This window comes from Nothobranchius furzeri, chromosome 15, assembly GCF_043380555.1.
Source record: "Nothobranchius furzeri strain GRZ-AD chromosome 15, NfurGRZ-RIMD1, whole genome shotgun sequence".
Classification (NCBI taxonomy): Eukaryota; Metazoa; Chordata; class Actinopteri; order Cyprinodontiformes; family Nothobranchiidae; genus Nothobranchius; species Nothobranchius furzeri.
Window position 1 is genome coordinate 52440277 of NC_091755.1, and position 27058 is coordinate 52467334.

General features: G+C 43.3%; 1 protein-coding gene across 1 annotated transcript in view; it reads right to left on the reverse strand.

Annotated features, from left to right (window-relative positions):
• mtor (mechanistic target of rapamycin kinase) overlaps nucleotides 1-27058 on the reverse strand; it is an 88174-nt gene that overhangs the window by 19891 nt on the left and 41225 nt on the right. Inside the window, exons 29-37 of the mRNA XM_015968523.3 lie at nucleotides 23084-23159; nucleotides 18532-18671; nucleotides 14306-14406; nucleotides 11691-11806; nucleotides 8633-8710; nucleotides 8108-8215; nucleotides 6670-6795; nucleotides 6082-6213; nucleotides 1907-2022 (exon numbers count right to left, since the gene is read on the reverse strand). Of these exons, the coding sequence (XP_015824009.1) occupies nucleotides 1907-2022; nucleotides 6082-6213; nucleotides 6670-6795; nucleotides 8108-8215; nucleotides 8633-8710; nucleotides 11691-11806; nucleotides 14306-14406; nucleotides 18532-18671; nucleotides 23084-23159 (993 nt within the window). The remainder of the gene's footprint in view (nucleotides 1-1906; nucleotides 2023-6081; nucleotides 6214-6669; nucleotides 6796-8107; nucleotides 8216-8632; nucleotides 8711-11690; nucleotides 11807-14305; nucleotides 14407-18531; nucleotides 18672-23083; nucleotides 23160-27058) is intronic.

Here is a 27058-nt window from a genome sequence, read left to right on the forward strand (position 1 = left end):
TGCAAAAGATCTCCAATAAATTTCACTTATGTCCTTACATAATCTCCTTTTAGAGTTTGGATTTAAATCATTCGGTCAAACGGTTTCCAAAATCTGTTCACAGAACACACAGGAGAAGGGCGAGGGGTCCCGAGATGCTGAAACAACGATCTCGCTTCAACGCCCAAGTTATTGCCCCCGAGGAAAGCGTTGGTGAAATCAGGCTGGGAGTGGAGTGGATGTAAGCGTCTAACCCAAAACATCCAGGTGTGCACCATACCACATAGCTGGCCTGCATTTAAGGAAGTGTGGGTGAATGTCTGGAGCGAAGGCGCCCCAGCGGACGGCGTACAGGTGTTTTCCCTAACACGCATTCCTCAGAAAGTCTGAGTCGTCGTGCAGAAAAACGTTGTCACGCTTGTGTCTGGTCACGTTTGATTTACGAGATGGGAGGGGAGGACTGCTGCTGCGTGCTGGCCATACGACTCGCCGGTGTGATTCACGGTGCCGCCACACTTCCTCGCTGTTTACAGTTACATGATTAGCATAAGAAACAACGCAATCTGAGCCAATTCTTTAAACATGGTTATCTCTTTCCATCTTTTAGTTCTTTTTTAAAACACAGAAAGGTTTTATTTACCTGCAACGTTTCGTTTGCGGCTGCAGCCGCAAACGAAACGTTGCAGGTAAATAAAACCTTTCTGTGTTTTAAAAAGAACTAAACGATGGAATTAGAATTTCAACACAGCAAGAACACACCAAAGATGGCTATCTCTTGTCAACGCAAAGTAGACGCTGACTTAATGGTCAAGGCGGTGGAAACACTTTCTCAGGGCCATGAAGTGAAGAGTTCATCTGAATGAGTGGAACAAACCCTCATTACCGAGGAAGAGACACACCTGGTGAAACCGTTGCTGACACACTTACAGCCAGAAGAAGTGCTTTAATGAGAAGGTGAGTCCCGAGAAAGACCTCAGGATGCCAACTTGAAAGGAATGTTGGTTATTCTTCAGAAAAAACAGCAAAAAATGTGTCTGGTGAGGTTTAACGCGTGAGAAAAAAGGTAAAAGGCTATTTTTTAAATAAATAAAGTTGTTTTTAAAATCTAAATGCAGTTTTATCATCTCCAGACCACACGACTGAATCTTGTACTTTCTGGTGTGATTTTATGTAGAGGCAGTATTAACATTTATTTTTCAGGGGTTTGTGAGAGCGCATGCCATCATGTATGTTCAGTTAGCCATTAGATAAGTTAAGCTAGCGGCTAGAAACGTACATTTGAAGGTGAACGCTGCAGGAATTCATGCCTGGTTCTCTGCATGTCCCAGGCCGTTCTTCTTCATGGTTCTGGCCGAGTTTGGGTGCTCAGAATTGTCTCCAAAGGCTGCTATTTCCAGCCTGGTTCTCTGTATTTGTGAGGTGGCATGTCATCCTGGTTCAGCCAGGAGTCGTGCAACACAAGCGGCCTGCAGTGCTGCATCGTGCCAGGTACTAAGCTCCAGGAATCTGTCATTTATTGGGAACCAGGAAAACCTCCGAGGGCAATCTGATGTTGGCTCATTGTCCTTCGGGATAGCTTAGCATGATAACCCGCCGTATTTCCCTGGTTCTCCAATGATCTCCCCTACTAACCAGCCTTTTCTGTTAGAAGCAAACAAATAAGTTCATTTACGTACCGTTTCCCCATTCAGAATCAGTAAAAAGGATTTAATTTTTAAAATGTCTTATTGTTGGCATTATTTGTTATGGAAGGAGATGTTGGCATTACATATTTATTGAAATTCATACAACATAGCTCCGGTTGTGATAGGAACATTAATGGAGGCTGTCAGGAGTTGATTTCCACAATAAAACCAAGATCTATGCTGACGTGTGAAGTTCTCCTTCTGAAGGGCTTTTCACATCACGTTTCTAAGGAGACACAGACCTAGCCATCAGTTTGTGGAGCTCCTGTTTTTGCTGATGGTCTTCAGCTGCAACGGCATGTTGGGCCTGCTGCTGAACCCCCTGGACAAAATGCTGCATGTGCTGGAAAGCATCGATCTGGAAAGACAAAACATTCACCAACATCAACAACAGCAGTCAAAAGTCAAATCAAGTGCGATTAAGAAATATGGTTGCTTCTGTGTTATCTTGATCAGTCTGAGATCTATTCTGTGGTGAGTTGCTAGATTTTTACAGATTTATGCTTGAGCAGCACAGCTGGTTGCAGCAACAGCTTCACTTCTGCTCACACTTACCTAAGACCCCTAATGAGATCCAGTCTCACGCCACAAACACCGCTCAGCACTTGGCAACAAGTGTGGGTGTGTTTGTGTGTGAGAGACCGATGGTTAGACATAAAAACTCAGTCTGAAACATAATCTTATGACATTGACATAAGTGTCTGTGAGGTGTTACTGAGCTGGATCAAAAAAGAACAACTTGTTCTGACTAACGAAGCGTTTGTCAGAACCTACGTCAAAAGGCAGCATGGTTTATGTTATTGTTTCTTTTAGTTTACATCTAAAATTACAACAATATTTATGGGTTTTGTTACAAACAATACAGTCATGGAGACAAGGTTTTAGCAGGAAATAAAATACAAGCTATTGTGAAGCCCACAACAGAATCATTCTAAAAGTAGTTAGTGTGGGTTCTATGTTTGCTCATTTTCTAGCTTAAACCCTACTAAATATTTGAGAAAAAATATATACAGAAAACACTTTTTAAAGGGGACATATGACATCTCTTTCCTTATGTTGCTAAAGTATTATGATTGATGTCAAACATGTTTATGAAGTTGAGGAATAGAAAAAGGAGGGTGGAGCACTCAAGTCAAATTAAGTATTTAATATGTGGAAGTACAAAAACTAACATTTCGACATTGCTGTCTTCGTCAGAGTTCGGTTAATGAAGTCCTTCACTCAGGCTGCTATAAGCTGAGAAGCTCCGATACCCGGGAGGGGCTCAGAGTAGAGCCACTGCTCCTCCAGCAGCAGTGCTCTTGTGCATGTAAGAAGTGGATCTATGCTCATTTCCCTGAATGTGATATCACAAAAGGGGGGGTTCGGGTTTGAGCAGACAAAAAGTTGTTTAAGTTTGCAATAAACCTGATGGGTGTTCCAGAGATTAAATAGGCATTCACTTGTAGGTTCAACACAAAAATAACAATAAAAACACTTTAACTGTTTTTATTTAAGCACTAATTATTATAGGAACTATACATCCACACACAGCTGGAAATTCAAAGCAGGTTATATTTAATTTGATTTTTACATTTGATGTAAAAGTACAAAGTTTTTCTTTGCTTAATTAAAATTAATGCAATCTTTTTTATTTATGCATGAAATCAGATTAAAACAAATAAAAATTTTCTTCCCATGGGCTCACCACTTGTGGGAGGGGACAAAGGGGTCAAGTGCAGTGTGTGGCGGGTGGTAGTCGAGGGCGGGGACCTTGGCAGTCTGATCCTCGGCTACAGAAGCTGGCTCTTGGCACATGGAATGTCACCTCTCTGGTGGGGAAGGAGCCTGAGTTGGTCTGTGAGGTTGAGAGGTTCTGACTAGATATAGTCGGACTCACCTCAACGCATGGCTCTGGCTCTGGAACCAGTTTCCTTGAGAGGGGTTGGACTTTCTACCACTCTGGAGTTGCTCCCACTGAGAGGCGCCGAGCAGGGGTGGGCGTACTAGTTGCCCCCATCTTGGTGCCTGTACGTTGGGGTTTACCCCAGTGAATGAGAGGGTAGCCTCCCTTCGCCTACGTGTGGGGGGACGGGTTCTGACTGTGGCCTGTGCTTATGCACCAAACTACAGTTCAAACCACCCACCCTTTTTGGAGACCTTGGAGGGGGTGCTGGAAAGCGCTCCATCCAGTGACTCCCTCGTTCTGCTGGGGAACTTTAACGCTCACATGGGCAACAACAGTGAGACTTGGGGAGGTGTGGTTGGGAGGAACGGCCCCCTGATCTGAATTTGAGTGGTGTTTTGTTATTGGACTTCTGTGCCAGTCATGGATTGTCCATAATGAACACCATGTTCAGACATAAAGGTGTCCATATGTGCTCTTGGCACCAGGATGCCTTAGGCCGCAGCTCGATGATCGACTTTGTTGTTGTTTCGTCTGACCTGCGGCCGCATGTCATATTTTGGTCTGTGGGACTCCAGAAACAGCTGACGGGTACCGGCAGTCCAAGCGGAACGCGGCTTGGGTGGTCGCCATGGCAAAAACCCAGGCATGGGAGTAGTTCGGTGAGACCATGGAGCAAGACTTCCGTACGGCTTCAAGGAGATTCTGGTCCACCATCCGGTGCCTCGGGGGGGGGGGGGGGGGGGGGGGGGGGGGGGGGGGGAGTGCACTACCAACACTATCTATAGTGGGGACGGTGTGCTGCTGACCTCTACTCAGGATGTTGTGGATCGGTGGGCAGTCTGGGGACTTTGGGTTGGCCTCTCAAATCTGGTGCTGAGGTCACTGAGGTGGTTAAAAAGCTCCTCTGTGGCAAGGCTCCAGGGGTGGATGAGATCTGCCCAGAGTTCCTTAAGGCTCTGGATGTTGTGGGGCTGTGTTGACCGACGTGGCTCTGCAATATCGCGTGGACATCGGGGGCAGTCCCACTGGACTGGCAGACCGGGATGGTGGTTCCCTTATTTAAAAAGGGGGACCGCAGGGTGTGTTCCAACTACAGGGGGATCACACTCCTGAGCCTTCCTGCTAAGGTCTATTCAGGGGTTCTGGAGAGGAGGGTCTGTCGGATTGTTGAACCTCAGATTCAGGAGGAGCAATGTGGTTTTCGTCCTGGCTGTGGAACACTGGACCAGCTCTATACCCTTAGGGGGATCCTGGAGGGTGCGTGGGAATTTGGCCAACCAGTCTACATGTGTTCTGTGGATTTGTAGAAGGTGTTTGACCGCGACCCTCGGGGGGCCCTGTGGGGGGTACTCCGGGAGTATGGGGTACCAGGCCCTTTGATACGGGCTGTTAGGTCCCTGTATGACCGGTGTCAGAGCTTGGTCAGTATTGCCAGCAGTAAGTCGGGCTCGTTCCCAGTGAGAGTTGGACTCCGTCAAAGCTGCCCTTTGTCACCGATTCTGTTCATAACCTTTATGGACAGGATTTCTAGGCGCAGCCAAGGTGTGGAGGGCATCCGTTTTGGTGGCCTGGGAATCAGGTCTCTGCTTTTTGCAGATGATGTGGTCCTGTTGGCTTCATCAGAACGTGATCTTCAGCTTTCGCTGGAGCAGTTCGCAGCCGAGTGTGAAGCAGCTGGGATGAGAATCAGCTCCTCTAAATCTGAGACCATGGTCTTGATTCGGGAAAGGGTAGAATGCATTCTCCGGGTAAGGGATGAGGTCCTGACCAAGTGGAGGAGTTTAAGTATCTCGGGGTCTTGTTCACGAGTGAGGGAAAACTGGAGCGTGAGATGGATAGGCGGATTGGTGCTGCATCTGCAGTGATGCGGGAGTTGTCCAGGTGTGTCGTGGTGAAGAGAGAGGTGAGTCAGAAGGCGAAGCTCTCGATTTACCAGTCGATCTACGTTCTTACCCTCACCTATGATCATGAGCTTTGGGTAGTGACCGAAAGAACGGGATCGCAGATACAAGCGGCCGAAATGAGTTTTCTCCAAAGAGTGGCTGGGCTCTCCCTTAGAGATAGGGTGAGAAGATTGGTCATTCGGGAGGGGCTCGGAGTAGACCCGCTGCTCCTCCACATCGAGAGGAGCCAGTTGAGGTGGCTCGGGCATCTGGTCAGGATGCCTCCTAGACGCCTCCCTGATGAGGTTTTCCGGGCACGTCCAACCGGGAGGAGACCTAAAGGTAGACCCAGGACACAGTGGAGGGACTATGTCTCTCCCCTGGTCAGGGAACGCCTTGGGATTGCCCCGGAGGAGCTGGCCCAAGTGGGTGGGGAGAGGGAAGTCTGGGCCTCTCGCCTTAGGCTACTGCCCCCATGACCCGACTCCAGATAAGTGGATGAAAATGGATGGATGGTCATCATATGTTAAACGCAGTCATATATTCTGATCTTAATGAGACTTTTATCACTAAAAAATAATTATCAGAACTGTCAATAAGTTCTATTTTTAAAAATAACTGGAAGCAACAGCAATCTTTTTCCTACCTTGCGGGCGCTCTTCCACATGTACTTCATGTATGCATATGTAACATGTGGGTGGGTCGTAGGCAGCGGGTGATCAAGTTGCTTGGAGGGGTCAACGCCCAAAAGCAGCACAAGGGTCTTATGGGCCAGCGCCTAGAAGGATGTGGTTGGCAGCATAGAAACAAGAAGTAGATGAACTGTAGGAATGTTTGTTCTCTTTGATTTTCATACTAGGAACTTTATTCCTCATTAAAAAAACATTTCCTCTTATGATTTCTGAAAACATTACATTTGTTTTTTTCAATCCCAGCACTTCTAGTCATTTGGCAATCGAAAAAATGTCTGTTAAAAGTCTTCAGTTGATTAGAATAACAATCAGCTTAAAGATGGAGAAACCGGATAGCTTTAATTAAGTGTATGGTTTAGTTTCAAGCTTTTAAACAGTGGGATTGAAGGTGCTAGGCAGCTCTAAACCAGCTAAAATAAAGCAGAGGAGCCTAAACTCATCACGCTGACGAACAAATCTCAAATGTAATCCTTTAGAATGGCATGTACCAATAATTTACTAGATCATGAAGAAGCTTTGCACAAACGTGTCAGGCCACTCACCAGGCGTCCGCTCTTGCCACAAAGACTGGCATATTTCAGCCAAGTCCTCATGTCCTCATGAGGGCTTATAACCAGCGATCGGACCATCAAGATTTTCTGCCAATCTTCTACGATTCGCTGACAACCCTGGAGAAAAAGACAACAACTCATAATGCACAATATTCTTCCCTTAAGGAGAGACGGTGATGAACTCAAAAAGAGGTTTGTTGTAAAAGGACAAGACTGCTGCCCTACCTATAGACTGATTCTAACATGAATACAGGTGAAAATCAAATATGGTGCAAAATTTTGTTGATTTCAGTCGTTCAACTTAGACAGCGAGACCATCTAAAGGCTCAGGAGCCCTACGCAGGTGTTTTGGATTTATTAGCAGATTAGAGTGTGACACTTCGAGTCTAGAATATTGAATCTTTTCACAATATTGTAAATGTCTGAGAGTGAAGATGTAAGCCATAATCATCACAATTATAACAAATAAACGGGGACGCACCAATGTGAAAATGTAGGCCCATTTCGATATCCAATAACCAGTTTTTACCAATATTACATTAATATCAGTAGGGATGTGAGGAAATAACGATACACAGAAATATCTCTATTTTTTGTATTCAGATATTGACTCGATATATAAAAGCAGTGTAGATATTTTTTGAAGACTTTGGCAAGGCAGCTTTATTTATAGAGCACATTTCAAACACAGAGGCAATTCAATGACTTGCATGCAAACACTTTATTTCTTATGTGGGGTGCAAATCAGAGTTCAACTGCTAGGTGGCACTAGCTTTTACCACCTTCATCCTGACAGAGGATACCGATCAATCCATTGATCGATCCATCCATCCATCAATCTATCCATCGATCCATCGATCTATCCATCGATCTATCCATTGATCCATCCATCGATCTATCCATCGGTCATCTATCCATCCATCGACTGACAGATGAACACATGTTCTCCTACATGGTGGTTTTTGTTGTACTGGGAGTAATCCGGTGCACATTGTTCAGAGATGACACACACAGAAAGGCTGATTCATGCTGTAAAACCAGGACCTGCTTCCTTACTGTGGCTTGTAAAAACTTATTACCTGTTTGGAAACTGAAGTTTAATTTAGTTCCTTTACTCATACAAAGTTAAATAAACTATAAAATAACAGTTTTGCCTAATTTATCTAGAACCCCCCCCCACCCCACCCCACCCCCCCCCACACACACACACACACACACACACACCCCAAAAATTGAGAATATGGGAGGTTTATACAATGAGATATTGGTGTGTGTCTCAACATGCCTGCATAGTGGATGTTTTCCATTAGTAACAGTAGCTTTTCCAACATCTGCTTCACATTGCATTTGCTGCTGCACACGTGAGTGCATGTGTGTGTGCGTGCATGTGTTCACATTTGTGTGTCCATACATCATGTGCTGCAGTTACCTGAAGCCTCTCCCACCACGTTTCCCTGATAATGTCTCTCCTCTCTGGCACCAGCTTATACTGGATTACTTCCTCTAGCTCAGACAGCATCTGGCAAGACACCATGGCCTGGGACACACACACACACACACACACACACACATTCATCCACAGACTCCTTATTAGCAACATTTCTATCATCCAGATGATGAAAAGTCTCATCTGGGCGATGCAAAAGAATCTTTAAGTGTTTGTAAATAATCAGAATATACAATTAGTACATTCAGCAATCTACTGCCCTCACTTGTGTGACCTCAGGATGTTTTAAACATTTGATCATTTTGAACAAAACAAGTTGAATTTAGACTTTATTTAAACTTTAAAGTCAACATCAAGTTTTTGTGAAAACAATGTCCACAAACCTTTATTATAAGAATCGTAAAGTAAACTAGAGGCAAAACGCTTTATTTGACCTGTTTAAGAGTAGTAGTTAGAAATGAAAGTGTATACGTAGTTGCTTTAAAGAAACTGTTGTGCAGCGCTTACCCCATACGCTCGACTGTAGCTCTCTCCAGCCATGGCTGTCAGCTCAGCATCCAGAAGGTCTCTTGCTTTGTCAATACACTACACATATGACAAAAAGAAAAATTCTATGCACATTTATCAATCATGTTCCTTCAAGCATGCCTAAAAAGTTGTTGGATGTGTAATTATCTTTTCTTAAAACAGTTTTTGTATGAATTTAGCGTGGTCCATAAACAAAATAATTATGAATCATTTTCTGTGGAAACAAAGCTCTGGCGTTCCTGTTTGGAGGGGTAGAAGGTTGTCGGAGGGGTGGATGTGGTGGTTAGGGGTAGAAAACGACAGGATTACAAGTCTTAATCATTAATGCTTAAGATTTTCAAATTTTTGCCTCCGATTGGATAACAACAACGTAATATTTCTGCTGCCTGAGTTCGCTCTTCTTTATTGGTTAAAAATAAATAGATAAAGCTACGCAGATGTTTGATGAAAAACACGAGTCTGAATGTGTTCTATTATGTTAAGGAGTTGCTATTGCTAACGGTTAGCCTTAGTAACCTGGTTGCTACATGAAAACAGCTTTCTAGGGTCACGAGCCTGGGTGGGTGGGGTCATGAATGCAAATTTTCTCTGTGACACAGAAGAGACCGGCTTTTTTGGCCCAATCATTTCCCCATGTTTCCTTTCTGCTATTAATGAAGGCAATGGTGGAGGAAGAAAATATTCACATTCAGAATGCGTGTGCAGTTCGACAAACAACGCAACCGATCATATTTCAACAAGAACAAGTATTACACGTTTTTCAGACCTCTACATAACAGGTTCTTTGTTGTATTTTCCTAACTTAGATTGCACCGTCATACATTAGCCTCTGGAGCACTCCTTCCTCAGGACTTGCCAATTCATAGCATTTGCCAGGAAACAAAACGTTTTGTACGACAGCATGAAGGTGTGTTAGTGTTCCCTCCTCACACCCTTCTAACTCAAGAGTTGCCAACAATGATGCATTTTCAGAAACTAGAACCAAAATGTCTTCTTGCATAGCAAACTGACTTGAGGCGCCGCTGAGAGCCAAATGTTTTATGAGGAGAGGTAAAGAACGTGCTGAGAGCAACAGTGTGCAAGGGTTATATAACCAAAGTTTTGGATGTCAAAATGTGTGCACAATGACAGATGTAAAGAGGAAGTGGAGAGTGGTGCTGGTCATTGCCACTGTCATCATGGAACAATCAGAAAACACTAAAACGTCTTTATACCTTCCCTTCTTTATGCATCACTGCAGGATACTGACTGATTTGCAAGTTTCCATCTTTCCAACTTTTTCTTCCAAAACTCTAATTTTCTAGCGCTCGGACACAGGAGTCCTCCCATCTCTCGTGAATACCCTGAAGGGTAGAACAAGGGACAAACAAGGACACAAGAAGCCTCCTAGCTAAAAGTTTGCAGATTTCTTCTCCAGCAAATGTTTGTGGGAACTGTTATTAGTGGAATGGGAAAATGAAGGAGAATAAGTAAAGGAAGCTCTCTGAGGCCAGGACACACAGCTGTTTCAGATGGACTCCCACCAATTATTTTTTCTTTCCACAGGGATGGAAAGGAGGGATGGCATGCCAAAACACCTCCTTAGGCACGTATAACAAGAGGCGGGGTTATTTGGAGGGTGCTTGATACGAGGTGACGATGAGACTGCTTTATAGTCTGTGTGCAGTTAAAGTCCTGTTTACTCCCTAAAATACTGTTCTGGGGCCTCATTGGAAACGTGCAGTCCAGACGACTCCTGATAAATGCTGCGTCTGGCTTCTGGTAGCACAAAACAACAACTAACCAAATCTTCTAAACTCTTACGTGAAGCTTGTACTTATTTAACTAGATTTAGAGTCCTGTGATGTTGTTTGTCCTTACGGAGGGGCATGAAGCCATGTTTGTGAATAGTTAGGATCAAAGCTTCCACTACAGAGAACAGGAAACAAAATAAAAACTGACGTCAAGTCAAGAGGGACACTGATTTGGAACTCCCACCACACAGAGGACGGACCGTACCATGGATACCGGCAAAGCAGAATGATTCATTGAGAAACAGCATGATTCACAGCTTAGGACAAACAGTTAGATGTTGTTTAAATAATGACATTTCACATAAACACAAACCATGAATCATGCAGCGCATGTTTGGTTGTTAAGGATGTAAAGGGGAAAATGGAACCATCCCAAAGAATCAAAAAGACTCGAGTGTGAAGATGATCTACTACATCCGGAAAACTAGTCTGAGCTCATGCTGACATTTAAGCTCTAATCCTCCACTCCATCTGCTTCCTATTCCTCTTCATTCACTGCGAGGGGTTTATTGTCAGCAAAAAGTCAAACGCCTGTTTTCTGCATCCAGCAGATGCCAAACGCAGAAGCCAAACGCTAAAAGCCACACCTGGATCTAATCTCTAAATTAGAGGGAGGGAGAGTAAGGGTTGTGATGAGAAGAGGGGGGCATCGAAAGCAAGTCTCCAGGCTCTAACGGTGAAGAGAGGCCCGAGAGGACGAGAGAAGAGTGTTTACTGTTGCAGGGTGCTGAAGCGTGCATGTTAGATGTGCTGGCATCCAGATTGAGCAAATTCATCTCCAGGGACCATGAGCTCATCTCCAAACCCGCCCCCAACCTTCATGCAAAACATCCCCCCGACCTCCACCAGACCTCGTTAAAATGCAGACAGGAGGAATAACAACCTCTTGACTGGTTTGAGGCTAAATTCTGTGGTGATTTACAATTTCACCAGTTACATAACTTTTCCACACCAAAACAAAACCCTTTAACAAAAAGGAGAAAAAAATCTAAACAAACAAGTCTGGTTTGTTTTAATACCATTAATGAAAAGCCAGAGCAAATAAGGGGAATTCAATCCTCTCTGAAACTCTAGTAAAGACCAATAAAGTAATAATAATAATAAAGACTAAGTGAAATTCCAGAAGCTACAAGTCTGGGCGAAATCCCAAAAAGCACGTTTATACGAGAAAAGTTCAAAGGGAATAAACCTTCCGTGTACATTTTGTTCATTGCTTTATAGTGCTGAGTAATGATGTCACCCACCTGCTGGGCCAATGAGAACAGGTCCTGATGTAGGGCTAGAACGGCTCTGTAAAAAGCGCCATCATGCGTGTCTCTGGGGATCATACATGTGTACTCCTCCATGCTGTCCCAGTGTCCTAAAGACATAGCAATCAAATTACTCAAAAAATAAAAACACACCATTAAGATAGAAGTTTGTGGTAATGATTTAAAAAATGTGTTGTGCTGAAAATATTTCGATTAGCGAGTTACTATTGATCTTTTAAACAGCATCTAGTATTTAACTTTGACATGCAGTACACGGGAGACCAAAAATCTTTGAGGCAAACTCTTTAGCGTGCTGAAGTACTATCGTCACCATTGCACATTAAGACATTTTACCGGTGTTGGGAATGTTATTTTTAAAAAGTAATTAGTTATAGCTAGTGATTACTTTGTCCAAAAAAGTAACTTAGTTACTTACTGAGTTACAAGATTATAAAAGTAACTAATAACGAAGAAAACTTAATATTAGATCTTGGAAAAGGTTGTGGCTAAACAACTCACAGCTGCTCTTGATGAACACAACATCTATGATAGCTTCCAGTCGGGTTTTCGTAGAGCTCATTCTACTGAAACAGTTCTTCTTAGGGTCTCTAATGACCTTCTGACTCACAGTGATGCAGGGGACTGTTCTGTTCTGGTCCTGCTGGACCTGACTGCAGCCTTTGACACTGTTGACCATCACCTGCTACTGGAGAGGCTGAGAGACTAGGTAGGCCGATCAGGAACTGCTCTGGAGTGGTTCTCCTCTTATCTTTCTGAGCACTCCTTTTCAGTGGCCGTCTCAAAGTTTAGGTCCTCTACCACCTCCTTTACCCATGGTGTCCCACAAGGTTCTGTGCTGGGGCCTCTGCTCTTCCTCCTCTATCTGCTTCCTCTTCAGCACATCCTGAGCTCCTTCAAAGGAATATCATACCATCTTTACGCAGATGACATCCAACTGTACATCTCCTTTAAGCCCCATGAGATGTCTAAGCTGCAGCTGTTACACACCTGCTTAGACTCTATTAAAGCCTGGATGGCTGGGAGCTTTTTTCAGCTGAATGAAAATAAGGCTGATATCCTCATCTGTGCCCCAGACAAGCTGGTTCCCAAAGTCAGAGACTCTCTTGGTCAGCTTGCTTCTCACACCAAACCCTCCGTCAGGAATCTTGGTGTGACCTTTGACCCAGCTCTCACCCTGGATTCTCATGTCAGTTCTCTTGTTCGCTCTTCCTTCTTCCATCTCAGGAACATTGCTAAGCTGAGTCCCATTCTGTCTCGCTCTGAACTTGAGACAGTCCTCCACACCTTAATCTCCTCACGCTTAGACTACTGTAACTCTCTTTTCACGTGTCTGAGCAGAACCTCCCTGAACCGTCTACAGGTGGTTCAGAATGCCTGTGCTCAGCTTCTGACCAAGTCCTCCAAACACACCCACATCACCCCGCTTCTCCTCCAACTTCACTGGCTGCCATTCACCTTCAGGGTTCATTTCAATATCCTGGTTCTGGTCTATAGGACCATACATGGACAAGCACCATCTTACATTGGTGATCTTCTTAGTCCCTACACTCCCAGCAGGTCCCTGAGGTCCAGTGGTCAAAGCCTACTGGTTGTGCAGCACCAGGCTAAAGACCAAAGGTGACAGATCATCTGCTGCTGTGGCCCCCAGACTCTGGAACTCTCTCCCCCTGAGCCTGAGATCAGTGGACTCAAGGGTCTCATTTAAAAGCAGCTGAAGACTCACTTGTTCAGGCTGGCTTTTGTATGACCTTCATCACACTCTCTCTTCATTCTGCTCTCCCCACCTATTCTACCTTCCTCAGGATCCACTGATTTCCCTCTTTCCTATTCACTCTCTTTCTTTCTTAACATTTTTCTAATCACAATTGTCTATTTTTTGCTCATTAGAAAAATATTTTTAATCATTTTCTAAATTCTTTTTTATATTTTTACATTTTTTGTTTTTGTGAAGCGCCTCGTGATTTTTTTTTATCTTGGGAGGTGCTATAGAAATGATATTTTCTTCTTCTTCTTTTGTTACTTTTTTATTAAAGAATGCAAAAAAAACGTGTTCCCCTTTTAATTAAACTAACAATTTACTATAAATTATGTCACTGTGTGATTTAATATAACTGCAAATAGAAACACCTACAAAGGTTCCTGAGCCTTTACTGAACAAAATATAACTTTGCACAGTATTCATATTTTTCCAGCTTCACATAATTGTGTGTTTTTAGTAGCATTTGTGTTGCTGGTAATCTAGTAATGGCTAAATAAATAAATACAAATCCTAAAATGACACTAGAAGAGGCACAAATCTGATAGATTACTTACTTGGGTCTGACCCAAACACAACAGAGCTGAAGCTGGGTGGTAAAGACACACAGGTAGTTCTAATAACACCTGAGTGCCCATGACGTTTGAGATTGATGCAATAAGTGTTACAGCGGGACTAAAGACATGATCAGAAACAGGTTACAGTTGGAGGAAGGTGGCAGATCGTCACGTTTGAGTAGAGAACTGGTGAGTGGACCTTCAGGGCATCCCGCTGTCCTTAAAATGTAATTATTCACTTGTATTTCGCTGATATGAGGCAGATGTGTGGTTACCTAGTCCCCAGGCGGCAGCAGCGGCCATTCGAGCCATCTTGGCCTGGGTCTCCTCACTGACCAGCGTCCACTCTTCGCAGCACTGCTGGTGCAGCTGGCCCCTGCAAATACATTAACCATTAACCTCAGAAAATGTAAGAATCAATTTCTAATTTAATAGGTTCCACTGGCATTAAAGGTTTCATCTTTCCAGGAAGGCAAAGCCTTTGATTATTGATGCATTGATATCGAGACAACGGAGGTACAAACCTAAGCATGCACTTGCAAGTGCAAATATTTCTATATATGAAAAATGCCCCAAACATTAGTATTTTACATTATTAACGGGTGTACATTAAGGTTCAAGGTTGTCTTTATTAATCCCCAAGGGGGAAATACAAGTAAAAAACAACAACATGCACACACACACAACAAAACACTCACTGGACACTGCTATAAGCCACAACCATGATAGAAATATCAAATATACAATCATACAAAATGCTCGTTGTAAAAACGCACGGCAGCAGGAATAAAAGAGTTCCTAAAACGTTCAGTGGAACAACGAGGCATTAACATTCGCCCACTAAAAGAGCTCCCGAGATCCTTAAAAATCTGGTGAAGGGGTGATCCTCCAGAAACATAACTGTCTTAAGTTTATTCTTCATCCTTTTGTCGAGGATCATGTCACATGAGTCCAAGCTTTGCCCAACCACTGAGCCAGATTTCTTGATCATTTTGTTGATCCTGTTTTTGTCCTCAGCAGTGAGACTCCTGCCCCAACACAACACAGCATAAAACAACACACTGGCCATAATCCCCTGATAAAACACATTCAACAGCCTCCTACTTATCAAAGGATCTTAGCTTCCTAAGAAAAAACTATCTGGACTGGGCCTTTTTAACAACAGCCTCGCTATTCCTTTTCCAGTTTCACTTATCGTCGAGGTACACCCCGAGATATTTATATGTCTCCACAGTTTCAACAGGTTGGCCTTTGATGACTACTGGAGAGAATGTTTGTTTTTTCTTTCTAAAATCAATAACTAGCTCTTGTGTTTTGTCAACATTGAGTTGTAGAAAATTTACATCACACCATCTAACAAAGGAGTTAACTTCCTCCCAGTAAGCCTGGTCGTCACCCCGAGAGATCAGGCCCAGCAGGGCAGTGTCATCGGAGAACTTCTGTAAGTGACAAGATGGTAAACTTGGATGAACTTTAAATTTATAGAGGAGAAGGAGGATGTGGGAGGGAAACATTCACCAACCTTAACACTACTGCAACCCTACTCTAACTCAGCGGAGGTATGTTGTGTAATCTATCGATCTCAACCCCCCTAATTCATCACAAGAATACCTCTAAGGTCCATGTCTTAATGAAGATTTACAAGGAGATTGCCGAAAAGCAACACTTGTTTAAAAAGTACATGGATTAAAAAAAACGTGTTAATAATTAAAATATGTTACGTTGTTGCTCATATTTTATATGTTTACATTCTCAATGTGTGGCTCTATTGAGCGATAAGCGATCTTGCAACGGGGCAGGCACGTGGCAACATGGCCAACAGGCTAGCTTTTCTCTGCACAACACCTGCACCTACCACAAGTGGCTCAGGAGCTGCAGGAGACTGGTAAACCCCAACAATTAGCAGTTCATTGGCAATTTCTCTTTGTTTATTAACGTATCTTTATTTGTTGGCTGACTCCTTGTTTTTGTCTGAGTTGCCGCTGTAAACTAGGATTCTTAGAGAAAAGCCAAAAGAGAAACTAGTTCATTTTGAAGGCTGTGTATCATGCAGGCCCGTCTTTTTCCACCATGTTGAATACCCATACCTGTTGCTCTGCCTTCGCTGTCCAGTTTTTTTGTTGTAGACACGTTAGCTCTGCATTAGCCTGCTACCTAACAGCTACATGTTTTGGTGTCTGAACTCCTGCCTGCCATAAATTTTTGTGTGACGTTACAGTGTTGCTTTCATCTAACAAACAAAGAATATTGATGCAGAGGAACTAAAACTAACCCATTGTGATTCCGTTAGAAAGTCTCTATTTCAGGGTGAATTAAAAATATCAATGTTTGTTGTTTTATAAGGTTCAATTTTATCTTTTCCACCTGATTTCAATCCTTAATAAAATCACATGATCGGGCTCAAATTCCGATCAGGTGATCAAAACAGAGCATCCCTAGGTCCCACTGGGGATAAGTGTGTCTAATCAAGACTAATGCTTAATTTATAAAAATGTGCAAATCAGTGCACTGTGCAGGAGATTGATGATAGTTTATTTGTGACTAGAAAGGTTAAAGTTCTATGTAGAATTAATACACTTACTCGCCACTATGGTTTGACTCTGAAATGCATGAGCTGCACTTCATCAACTTTGGTTTAGAAATAAGAAACCCTGGAAAAAGCCAGTGTGTAACAACATATTGTCTTAAGTCATGACCAAGTCATCTGTTAAATCGTCTTCAGGCGCAAACTGTTCACACACAAACACACGGAATATTTTCCTGAAACAAATCAGAGCGCATGACAAGGACACAATAACGGCATGTTACATAATAAAATCAGCATCTGCTTTGTGTCATGATTTCTGAGGGTGAATCACTGAGATGGACGCTTTGGACAAAATGTTATTTGATTTTTTTCCTAAAGAATCCTCTCATTTGGTGGATGGCTTTCTGGACTTGTGGCTCAGCTGTGGTGAGGTTTGACTTTACAAGCGCCTTCTCCTACTGGTAATGAGTCTCTGCTAATGCATTTCCTGGTATAATGACTCTGGTCAGGTCTTAGCAGCAGGGGTAAAGACTTAATGACAAGACTGATTAGAGTAGGTGGAATTAGCACAGAAGGAAAACAAAATGTTGCTTCAAACCTCAAATGCTGCTCTCTGTCTTTGTGCACTTTAGTTGAGGTTCAACACACACACAAAAACAGAAATAAATAAGAATGCTATGAAATCTTAACTCATTCAAAGCCATTGACGACAAACGCCGTCACTTTAAATCCAACTGTTCACATTTTTTTTACAGTGTGGACGTCGGAACGAGCCCCCCGCGCCGAGAGAACAAACATCTCAGCACTAAAGCCGATTTTCATCCGCATACGTCACGTGATCAGGAAGCAGAAAATCCATGTGTTAGGAGATCGTTTTGGGCCACTGCTGTAAAAAAAAAAAAGAGACGCGAACCGGAAAAGCTTCTGCTGATCACAATTCAACAACGGATTATGAAAGAATGGATAAAGCTTGAAATACGCAGGTTCTTCCTGATGTAAGAGGTGAGTCTACTCTTTGTTTTGTTCGTTTTGGCGTTGACATCATCCAAGCGTGCAATGTTCTGTGACTCTTCAAAAAACAGCAAAACGCTGAAAAACGCTGGCAGCGAAGGGCTTTTCTGATCAGGAAACGGCTGGCAGTGAATGAGTTAAGGGGGGAAGGTGAGATGGTTTTCTGAAGCATTTTTGCTGTATTGAATGCAAAGATCTTCACATAATGACATGTAAATGTTCTGTCATAGAAAGGAATAACTGTCACTGCCTCTGAAATGTACAATCATGGAAATACCTCCTCCAATCATTGGGAACATCCCATTCTAAATGATTGGTTCCTGATCCATCCATAAAACTTCCCTCTTACGGCCCTTCCCCCCTCTGTACTCCCCTCTTTGTGCACGAATCGCAAGTTCTTGACTTGGAGAAGTACAACAGGATGCAAAGCCAGAGCTTGGTTAGCTATATTAGCTATACTAAATTTGTTGACACTTACTTAGCCTAAGCGGGAGGAAAGGAGGGGGTTTCCAGTGTAATAAGCCCTGTCCTCCCTGGAATCTCTGATCTAGGTCCCAGTGGTTTCTATCTCCTAGCTCTCAGTGGAGACAGAATCCAGTTAACTCCTAACCAGCAGTGAACCATCAGGAGTCCATCAGAAGCCTGAAGGCTCTGTGGCTGTTAAGTAGATGCATTACGTTAGGAATTATGGCAGAAAAGATGCCAACAATGGGCTGAAAAAGTAAGATAACGTCATGTTTCTATGGTTGTTTGATTGGATCCATTGTGTCCAGTGTTGCACCATTTTCTGCAACCATCAGATTATATGACATTAGGGGAAGACTCTGAAGAGACAGTTTATTTTTGTTTGTTAGTTTGTTTGAAATTGTAGCTTGGTCGAAGAGGATTGTCCGAGCACTCCTATCCTGTCTTCAGTTCAACAAATTCATTTAGTGAGTGAAGTAAATAATGTTAATGACAAACCATTCCCCTAATGCCTCTAAGCAGCGCATTCTGCCTAGGATGAGCTCTGGGTCCTCTTTGTTCATGTCGATCTTCTTGTCGTATGCCACCAGAGCATCCTCCCACTCGTGAAGCTTCTCATACCAGGTGGCTTGAATCTCCTAATAGACATCAACAGAATAGCAATTAGAAATGACATAAAACTGAAACGTGCAACATAACGACACTATATATAATACAAAGCACTGAGCCATGCTCATGACAGGCAAGCTCAAACCCAATTCTGCTCAAGATTCTGTTCATTTAAATCAACCTATCGAAGACACAAGTGTTAAAATTAAGCTTGGTACATTACTTACTATTCCTCAGCAGCAGGTCGAGCTTTAAACCCTGTTGCTTTTAAATTATTAATTATTCTTATGGAAATGTGTTTATTTTTAACCGATTTTTGACCGATTTCCACTTAGACAAATAAAACTTCCAATTTGATAAATAAAAGTGGGACACGCTACTTCTAACTGTGACTTCTAAATGCTGCTTCAGGAGCCATCAACGACGTTACCGCGCAAAGGTCTTTAGTGATGCTTTCTGCTGGAGTTTCTACACAGAATAACCTTGCATCTGCTGATAGAAAAACTCATAAACAAGCAGCTTTAAAGTGCACTGTGTAAAACAGCTTTTATTGGGTCTTTATTGTGTTTTTACAGGGAAAACATCAATGCAGTTTACAAAGGAAGAAGAAAATACATTTTCCATATGAGACCTCATATGGAAAATTTGATCAAATCATAAAACTCAGGGCCAGACAGTTTAGATTCAGGTCATCACTTCCAGTCCTGTTTTTATATTTTATATTTTAACCGCTTTTCCCCAGCTATGACTGTATAGACGGCAGGTGTTACTAATAGACCAATTTATGGCAATTTTATATTATTTAAGGAAGTCTCAGCACTAAATGACTGTTGCTGTTATTTAGTAGGGAAATGAGAAAATATACATTTATTATATTGGGAAATACATTGTTTATTATTTAATGTAACCGAAAGGTAGACCCTGTGTCCTGGGTCTACCTTTAGGTCTCCTCTCGGTTGGACGTGCCCGGAAAACCTCACCAGGGAGGCGTCCAGGAGGCATCCTGACCAGATGACTGAGCCACCTCAACTGGCTCCTCTCGATGTGGAGGAGCAGCGGGTCTACTCTGAGCACCTCCCGAAAGACCGAGCTTCTCACCCTATCTCTAAGGGAGAGCCCAGCCACTCTTCGGAGAAAACTCATTTCGGCCGCTTGTATCTGCGATCTCGTTCTTTCGGTCACTACCCAAAGCTCATGACCATAGGTGAGGGTAAGAACGTAGATCGACTGGTAAATCGAGAGCTTCGCCTTCTGACTCAGCTCTCTCTTCACCACGACAGACCGGTACAATGCCCGCATCACTGCAGATGCAGCACCAATCCGCTTATCAATCTCACGCTCCAGTTTTCCCTCACTCATGAACAAGACCCCGAGATACTTAAACTCCTCCACTTGGGGCAGGACCTCATCTCTGACCCGGAGAAGGCATTCTACCCTTTTTCAAATCAAGACCATGGTCTCAGATTTAGAGGAGCTGATTCTCATCCAAGCTGCTTCACACTCGACTGCGAACCGCTCCAGAGAAAGCTGAAGATCACATTCTGATGAAGCCAACAGGACCACATCATCTGCAAAAAGCAGAGACCTGATGCTCAGGTCTCCAAAACGGATGCCCTCCACACCTTGGCTGCGCCTAGAAATCCTGTCCATAAAGGTTATGAACAGAATCGGTGACAAAGGGCAGCCTTGGCGGAGTCCAACTCTCACTGGGAACGAGCCCGACTTACTGTCGGCAATGCGGACCAAACTATGACACCGGTCATACAGGGACCTTACAGCCCGTATCAAAGGGCCTGGTACCCCTGGAGCCTTGCCACAGAGGAGGGTTTTAACCACCTGAGTGACCTCAGCACTAGAGATTTAAGAGGCCAACCCAAAGTCCCCAGACTCTGCTTCCTCAATGGAAGACGTGTCAGTGGAATTGAGGAGGTCTTCGAACTATTCTGCCTACCGATCCACAATGTCCTGAGTAGAGGTCAGCAGCACACCGCCCCCACAATAGATAGTGTTGGTAGTGCACTGCTCCCCCCCCCCCCCCCCCCCCCCCGAGGCGCCGGATGGTGGACCAGAATCTCCTTGAAGCCGTACAGAAGTCTTGCTCCATGGTCTCAAGGAACTACTCCCATGCCCGGGTTGTTGCCATGGTGACCACCCGAGCCGCATTCCGCTTGGACTGCCGGTACTCGTCAGCTGCCTCTGGAGTCCCACAGGCCAAAAAGACCTGATAGGAATCTTTCTTCAGCTTGACAGCATCCCTAACCACCAGCGTCCACCAGCAGGTTCAGAGGTTGCCACCACGACAGGCACCAACAATCCTGCGACCACAGCTCTGGTCGGCCGCCTCAACAATGGAGGCACGGAACAGGGTCCATTCAGACTCAATGTCCCCCACCTCCCCCGGAACATTTTGGAAGTTCTGTCGGAGGTGGGAATTGAAGCTCCGTCTGACAGGAGACTCTGCCAGACGTTCCCAGCAGACCCTCGTGATACGATTGGGCCTGCCTGGTCTGACTGGCATTCTCCCCCACCATCTTAGCCAACTCACCACAAGGTAGTGGTCAGTTGACAGCTCCGCCCCTCTCTCCACCCGAGTGTCCAAGACATGTGGCCGCAGGTCAGATGAAACAACAACAAAGTCGATCATCGAGCTGCGGCCTAAGGTATCCTGGTGCCAAGAGCACATATGGACATCTTTATGTCTGAACATGGTGTTCATTATGGACAATCCATGACTGGCACAGAAGTCCAATAACAAAACACCACTCAAATTGAGATCGGGGGGCCGTTCCTCCCAACCACACCTCTCCAGGTTTCACTGTTGCTGCTTACGTGAGTGTTAAAGTCCCCCAGCAGAACGAGGGAATCATTGGAAGGAGCGCTTTCCAGCACCCCCTCCAAGGTCTACAAAAAAGGTGGGTAGTCTGAACTGTAGTTTGGTGCATAAGCACAGGCCACAGTCAGAACCCGTCCCCCCACATGAAGGCGGAGGGAGGCTACCCTCTCATTCACTGGGGTAAACCCCAAAGTACAGGTACCAAGATGGGGGCAACTAGTACGCCCACCCCTGCTCGGCGCCTCTCAATGGAAGCAACTCCAGAATGGTAGAAAGTCCAACCTCTCTCAAGGAAACTGGTTCCAGAGCCAGAGCCATGCGTTGAGGTGAGTCCGACTATATCTAGTCGGAACCTCTCAACCTCACACACCAACTCAGGCTCCTTCCCCACCAGAGAGGTGACATTCCATGTGCCAAGAGCCAGCTTCTGTAGCCGAGGATCAGACCGCCAAGGTCCCCATCCTCAACTACCACCCGCCACACACTGCACCCAACCCCTTTGGTCCCTCCCATGAGTGGTGAGTCCATGGGAAGGGGGACCCACGTTTCCTCTTCAGGCTGTGCCCGGCCAGGCTCCGTGGGTGAAATCCCGGCAACCATGCACTAGCCAACGTGCCCCACCTCCAGGCCTGGCTCCAGAGGGGGGCCCTGGTGACCCACGTCCGGACGAGGGAACACGGTTTCCATTTATATAATTCATCATAAGAGGTCTTCGGGCTGCTCTTTGTAAAAATATCTGTCATTTATTATCTGTGGTTGTTCAGATTTTCAGTATGTAGACTGGTGCCTAATATCAAAGAACTGAAGTCTTCTGTTTGAACAGGAAAAGGAATCCATATATGAAAATATTGATCATTAGAACAGTGAAAATATTTCTGTAGACATTAGACCCAACATTCTGACATCAACTCACACGAAGAGCTAGTAAACGTTTCCATTTGGAGTGAAATACTATTTATAATTGTTAGGATGAAGCACTACATAATAAAACAACTGTAAAAAGAAGTCAGTATAGCCCCAATGAGGATTAGGAAAATTCACCTGAGAGATATAAAAGGTGAGCAAAGTGTAAAAACCAACAAACAAGCTGTCAGTTAAAGCAAATAAGTCCATAATTCTCCTGCAGGTTCTTGATTTTAGATTAGTAGAGCAGATGGCTTTGCCACATGTTGCAAGTTAAGAGCACGCTGTTCATAATGTGCAGCCTGTGGAAAAGCAAACAATCTTAAATAACTATCATCTCCTTGTTAAAATATTTTTTATCAGGAGAGAACATCGTGCAGAGAAGGGAAATCTCATACAACCCCCTAAAGATGGCATATTTGAGCCAAAATTATGTTAAAAATGTGAATGTGTGGGCTCACAGCAACTGCAATAAAGCACAGCTGTTAAGTTAGAACTGCTAGAAAAACTAGAATATTTATAGAAAAAATAGTAACATGTCAATCTGCATTTGTGGTATAAATCTTAATCCCAGAAGCGTTTTTAAATTGTAGAATTAACATTCTGATACATGATTTATGTTTAAAAGGACTTTGGTGTTTGGCCAAAAAAAAAAAACACAAATGTGTTTTAAAAATATTTTCCTATTGGTCTTGGTAAACTTACCAATTCACCAAAGTGTTTCATTGCATATTCCAGCACCCCCGACGCCGCCTCTGGCTGCTGCAATTTGTTGTTGATGCTGAAAAATTGGACAAAAACAATGATAATGTTACAATTTAGGAAGAACATACTTTTGAAATTGCACATTTTTTGGTCTTACATTTATCTAATAACTGGCTTTGACAGCAGTACAAGGACAGTGATTTTTAGACAAGTTCCTGATATACACCCAGTAACCCCAGTGGCTATTGCTCACCATTTCTTACATGGACTGTGGCTTTTAATATGGTAGAACTGGTGTTTGTTTCTGGTGGTGCATGTCATGACAAATAGGACCTTTTTGAACTTGGTTTTGAAAAGATAAACACATGACAAATAAAGGCTAAAGGATGGTGTTTTAAATGGTGTCTAAATAAGGTACGGTTTGATTTTCCTGCAAAGCTGTTTATTGTTAAAAGCAAAAGTATTTCACTAGGAATTTGCCACATTGGCTTGACAAATGAAGTACTGTCCGTCAAGACACAACAATCCCCTTTTCTGCATCCTCCACTCACCCGTGCTGCCACCACATCTGGAAACACTCATAAACCACAAGTCTATTATATTTCCTCCACTGAAAAGACTCCTGTGCATCTGAAAAATGTAGTGCCTGAAGAGAGCTGGTATGCAGACCAGTTGCTGAGGATGGCAAGGAGAAGCTGATAAAGGGAATGTGAACATAGAAGCAAAAATCCACTTTGAAGTGTGACAAAGACAAATAATGTGACCAATTTGCACCCTAGAGAGTCACAAATTTTAATGCATCTGTTTTTACGGCTCCTACATATAACATCTTTTAAATAAAGCTTTTAATAAGCTGGTATTTTACATTCAGGATGGTTTGATAGCCTTATGTTTATTTTTCTGGCAGACACTTTTATACTAAGTGACCTAAACGTTAACTTAACTTGCATTTTTTTGGTTTGTGGATGGAAACCAGGGTTAGGGTTAGCACCCACAGTAAACCCAGGCATGCATAAGTAGAACATGCAAAATCAACACAGAAAGGCAGTGGATTGGATTTGAACCTGCAACCTTCTTGCTACTATCTGCACCACCATGCAGCATGTGTGTGTACCAGTGACGTGCAAATACTGCGTACAAACACCTGCATGTCACTGGCAGACTGACCAACTGCATTACAACTGATGTTGAGTGTCTTTGATCTCACACGAACAATGAAGTCAGGCTGCTGACACAAGTGACCACTTTGCGATTTTTCAAAAACCACTGATGTAAATAAAACGTAAGATTTGACTTTGTGGAAATCAAACCAAACAAAGTGTGACTGCGTCAAAATGAGCTCATTTCAGTGAACAATCGTTTGTCTGTGACTCACAGAGGATGATGGAGTGCATTGTTTCAGCGCCCAGTTAAATAACTGTGATACAATAACTTCCACAAAAACTCCAAACAATGATGATATCACATATGTTGTATACATTATGTGTTTTTACTGTCCTTATAAATTTGTTGTTATGCTGTGAATGAACAAACGTACAACCATCACTTTGGAACTAAACATCTTAATTTCTGTCACACAGAAGCTGCTCAAATACAGGGAGTGCAGAATTATTAGGCAAATGAGTATTTTGTCCACATCATCCTCTTCATGCATGTCGTCTTACTCCAAGCTGTATAGGCTTGAAAGCCTACTACCAATTAACTATATTAGGTGATGTGCATCTCTGTAATGAGAAGGGGTGTGGTCTAATGACATCAACACCGTATATCAGGTGTGTATAATTATTAGGTAACTTCATTTCCTTTGGCAAAATGGGTCAAAAGAAGGACTTGACAGACTCAGAAAAGTCAAATATAGTGAGATATCTTGCAGAGGGATGCAGCAGTCTTAAAATTGCAAAGCTTCTGAAGCGTGATCATCGAACAATCAAGCGTTTCATTCAAAATAGTCAACAGGGTCGCAAGAAGCGTATGGACAAACCAAGGTGCAAAATAACTCCCCATGAACCGAGAAAAGTCAAGCGTGCAGCTGCCAAGATGCCACTTGCCACCAGTTTGGCCATATTTCAGAGCTGCAACATCACTGGAGTGCCCAAAAGCACAAGGTGTGCTATACTGAGAGACATGGCCAAGGTAAGAAAGGCTGAAAGACGACCACCACTGAACAAGACAAAGACTGGGCCAAGAAATATCTCAAGACTGATTTTTCTAAGGTTTTATGGACTGATGAGATGAGAGTGAGTCTTGATGGGCCAGATGGATGGGCCCGTGGCTGGATTGGTAAAGGACAGAGAGCTCCAGTCTGACTCAGACGCCAGCAAGGTGGAGGTGGAGTACTGGTTTGGGCTGGTATTATCAAAGATGAGCTTGTGGGGCCTTTTCGGGTTGAGGATGGAGTCAAGCTCAACTCCCAGTCCTACTGCCAGTTTCTGGAAGACAGCTTCTTCAAGCAGTGGTACAGGAAGAAGTCTGCATCCTTCAACAAAAACATGATTTTCATGCAGGACAATGCTCCATCACACGCGTCCAAGTACTCCACAGCGTGGCTGGCAAGAAAGGGTATAAAAGAAGAAAAACTAATGACATGGCCTCCTTGTTCACCTGATCTGAACCCCATTGAGAACCTGTGGTCCATCATCAAATGTGAGATTTACAAGGAGGGAAAACGGTACACCTCTCTGAACAGTGTCTGGGAGGCTGTGGTTGCTGCTGCACGCAATGTTGATGGTGAACAGATCAAAACACTGACAGAATCCATGGATGGCAGGCTTTTGAGTGTCCTTGCAAAGAAAGGTGGCTATATTGGTCGCTGATTTGTTTTTGTATTGTTTTTGAATGTCAGAAATGTATATTTGGGAATGTGGAGATGTTATATTGGTTTCACTGGTAAAAATAAATAATTGAAATGGGTATATATTTGTTTTTTGTTAAGTTGTCTAATAATTATGCACAGTAATAGTCATCTGCACACACAGATATCCCCCTAAAATAGCTAAAACTAAAAAACTAAAAACTACTTCCAAAAACATTCAGCTTTGATATTAATGAGATGTTTGGTTTCATTGAGAACATGGTTGTTGTTCAATAATAAAATTATTCCTCAAAAATACAACTTGCCTAATAATTCTGCACTCCCTGTACACTAAATCTATCCAGGTGTGAGTTTTTCTGAAGAGACGAAACAGAAAAAGGTTGCTCTGTCCCGCAGACCCAGGAGATTTCATTGTCCCTCTGTTTAAGGAATCTGGCTCACAGCTCCAAGCGCAGGCAGTCTAAACACATCCAGATGGAAAGGCTCGCATAACGTTCATCACAAGTAAAAAATGTCCAGCACTGAAAAGCTTATCTTGAAACACTTTTACTCCAGTACTTAATAACAAAACTAACTCAAATGTTTATATTTTGTTTATTTTGTTTAAGCACAGCATGTTTTCAGAAGTGAAAAATGACCCTAAACCTAGTCCTTAATATCAGATGGTTCTAGATGACAAGCAAAGATGAGTCATACACAGTAAGTAGATAAGTAGATAAACACATTTCACTGTAACATCAAGTTGTTGGTTATTGAAAAAGAAGCTAGAGATATTTTTAGAGGTTACTATTATTTTTTTGTCCCGAATTCACAGATAGCATTGTTAGCTCTTTGTTAGCCTCTAGCCTTCTTTGCCCGATGTTAGAGTAAAACAAAAAGGATACCATGGCTTATTTGGGGTACAAGAACAACTTCTACGTTGCTCCTTCTACTGGTTAACACACTGTTAACTCTGGTGTTTTTTATCGACTCGTGTCGATTTATAAATACCAGCGTAGCAGATTTGCTGGCAGACTTCGCAACTGTGCACGCTCACAGACTGTACACAAAGACTACGACCCACTTTGGCTTTTTGCAAAAAGAAAAAAAAACTGCTAACCAGTCAGCTGGCTGAGAAGGAAATTGTTTCAATGCAACCTTCCTTTCACTGTTTTGCAATTCTT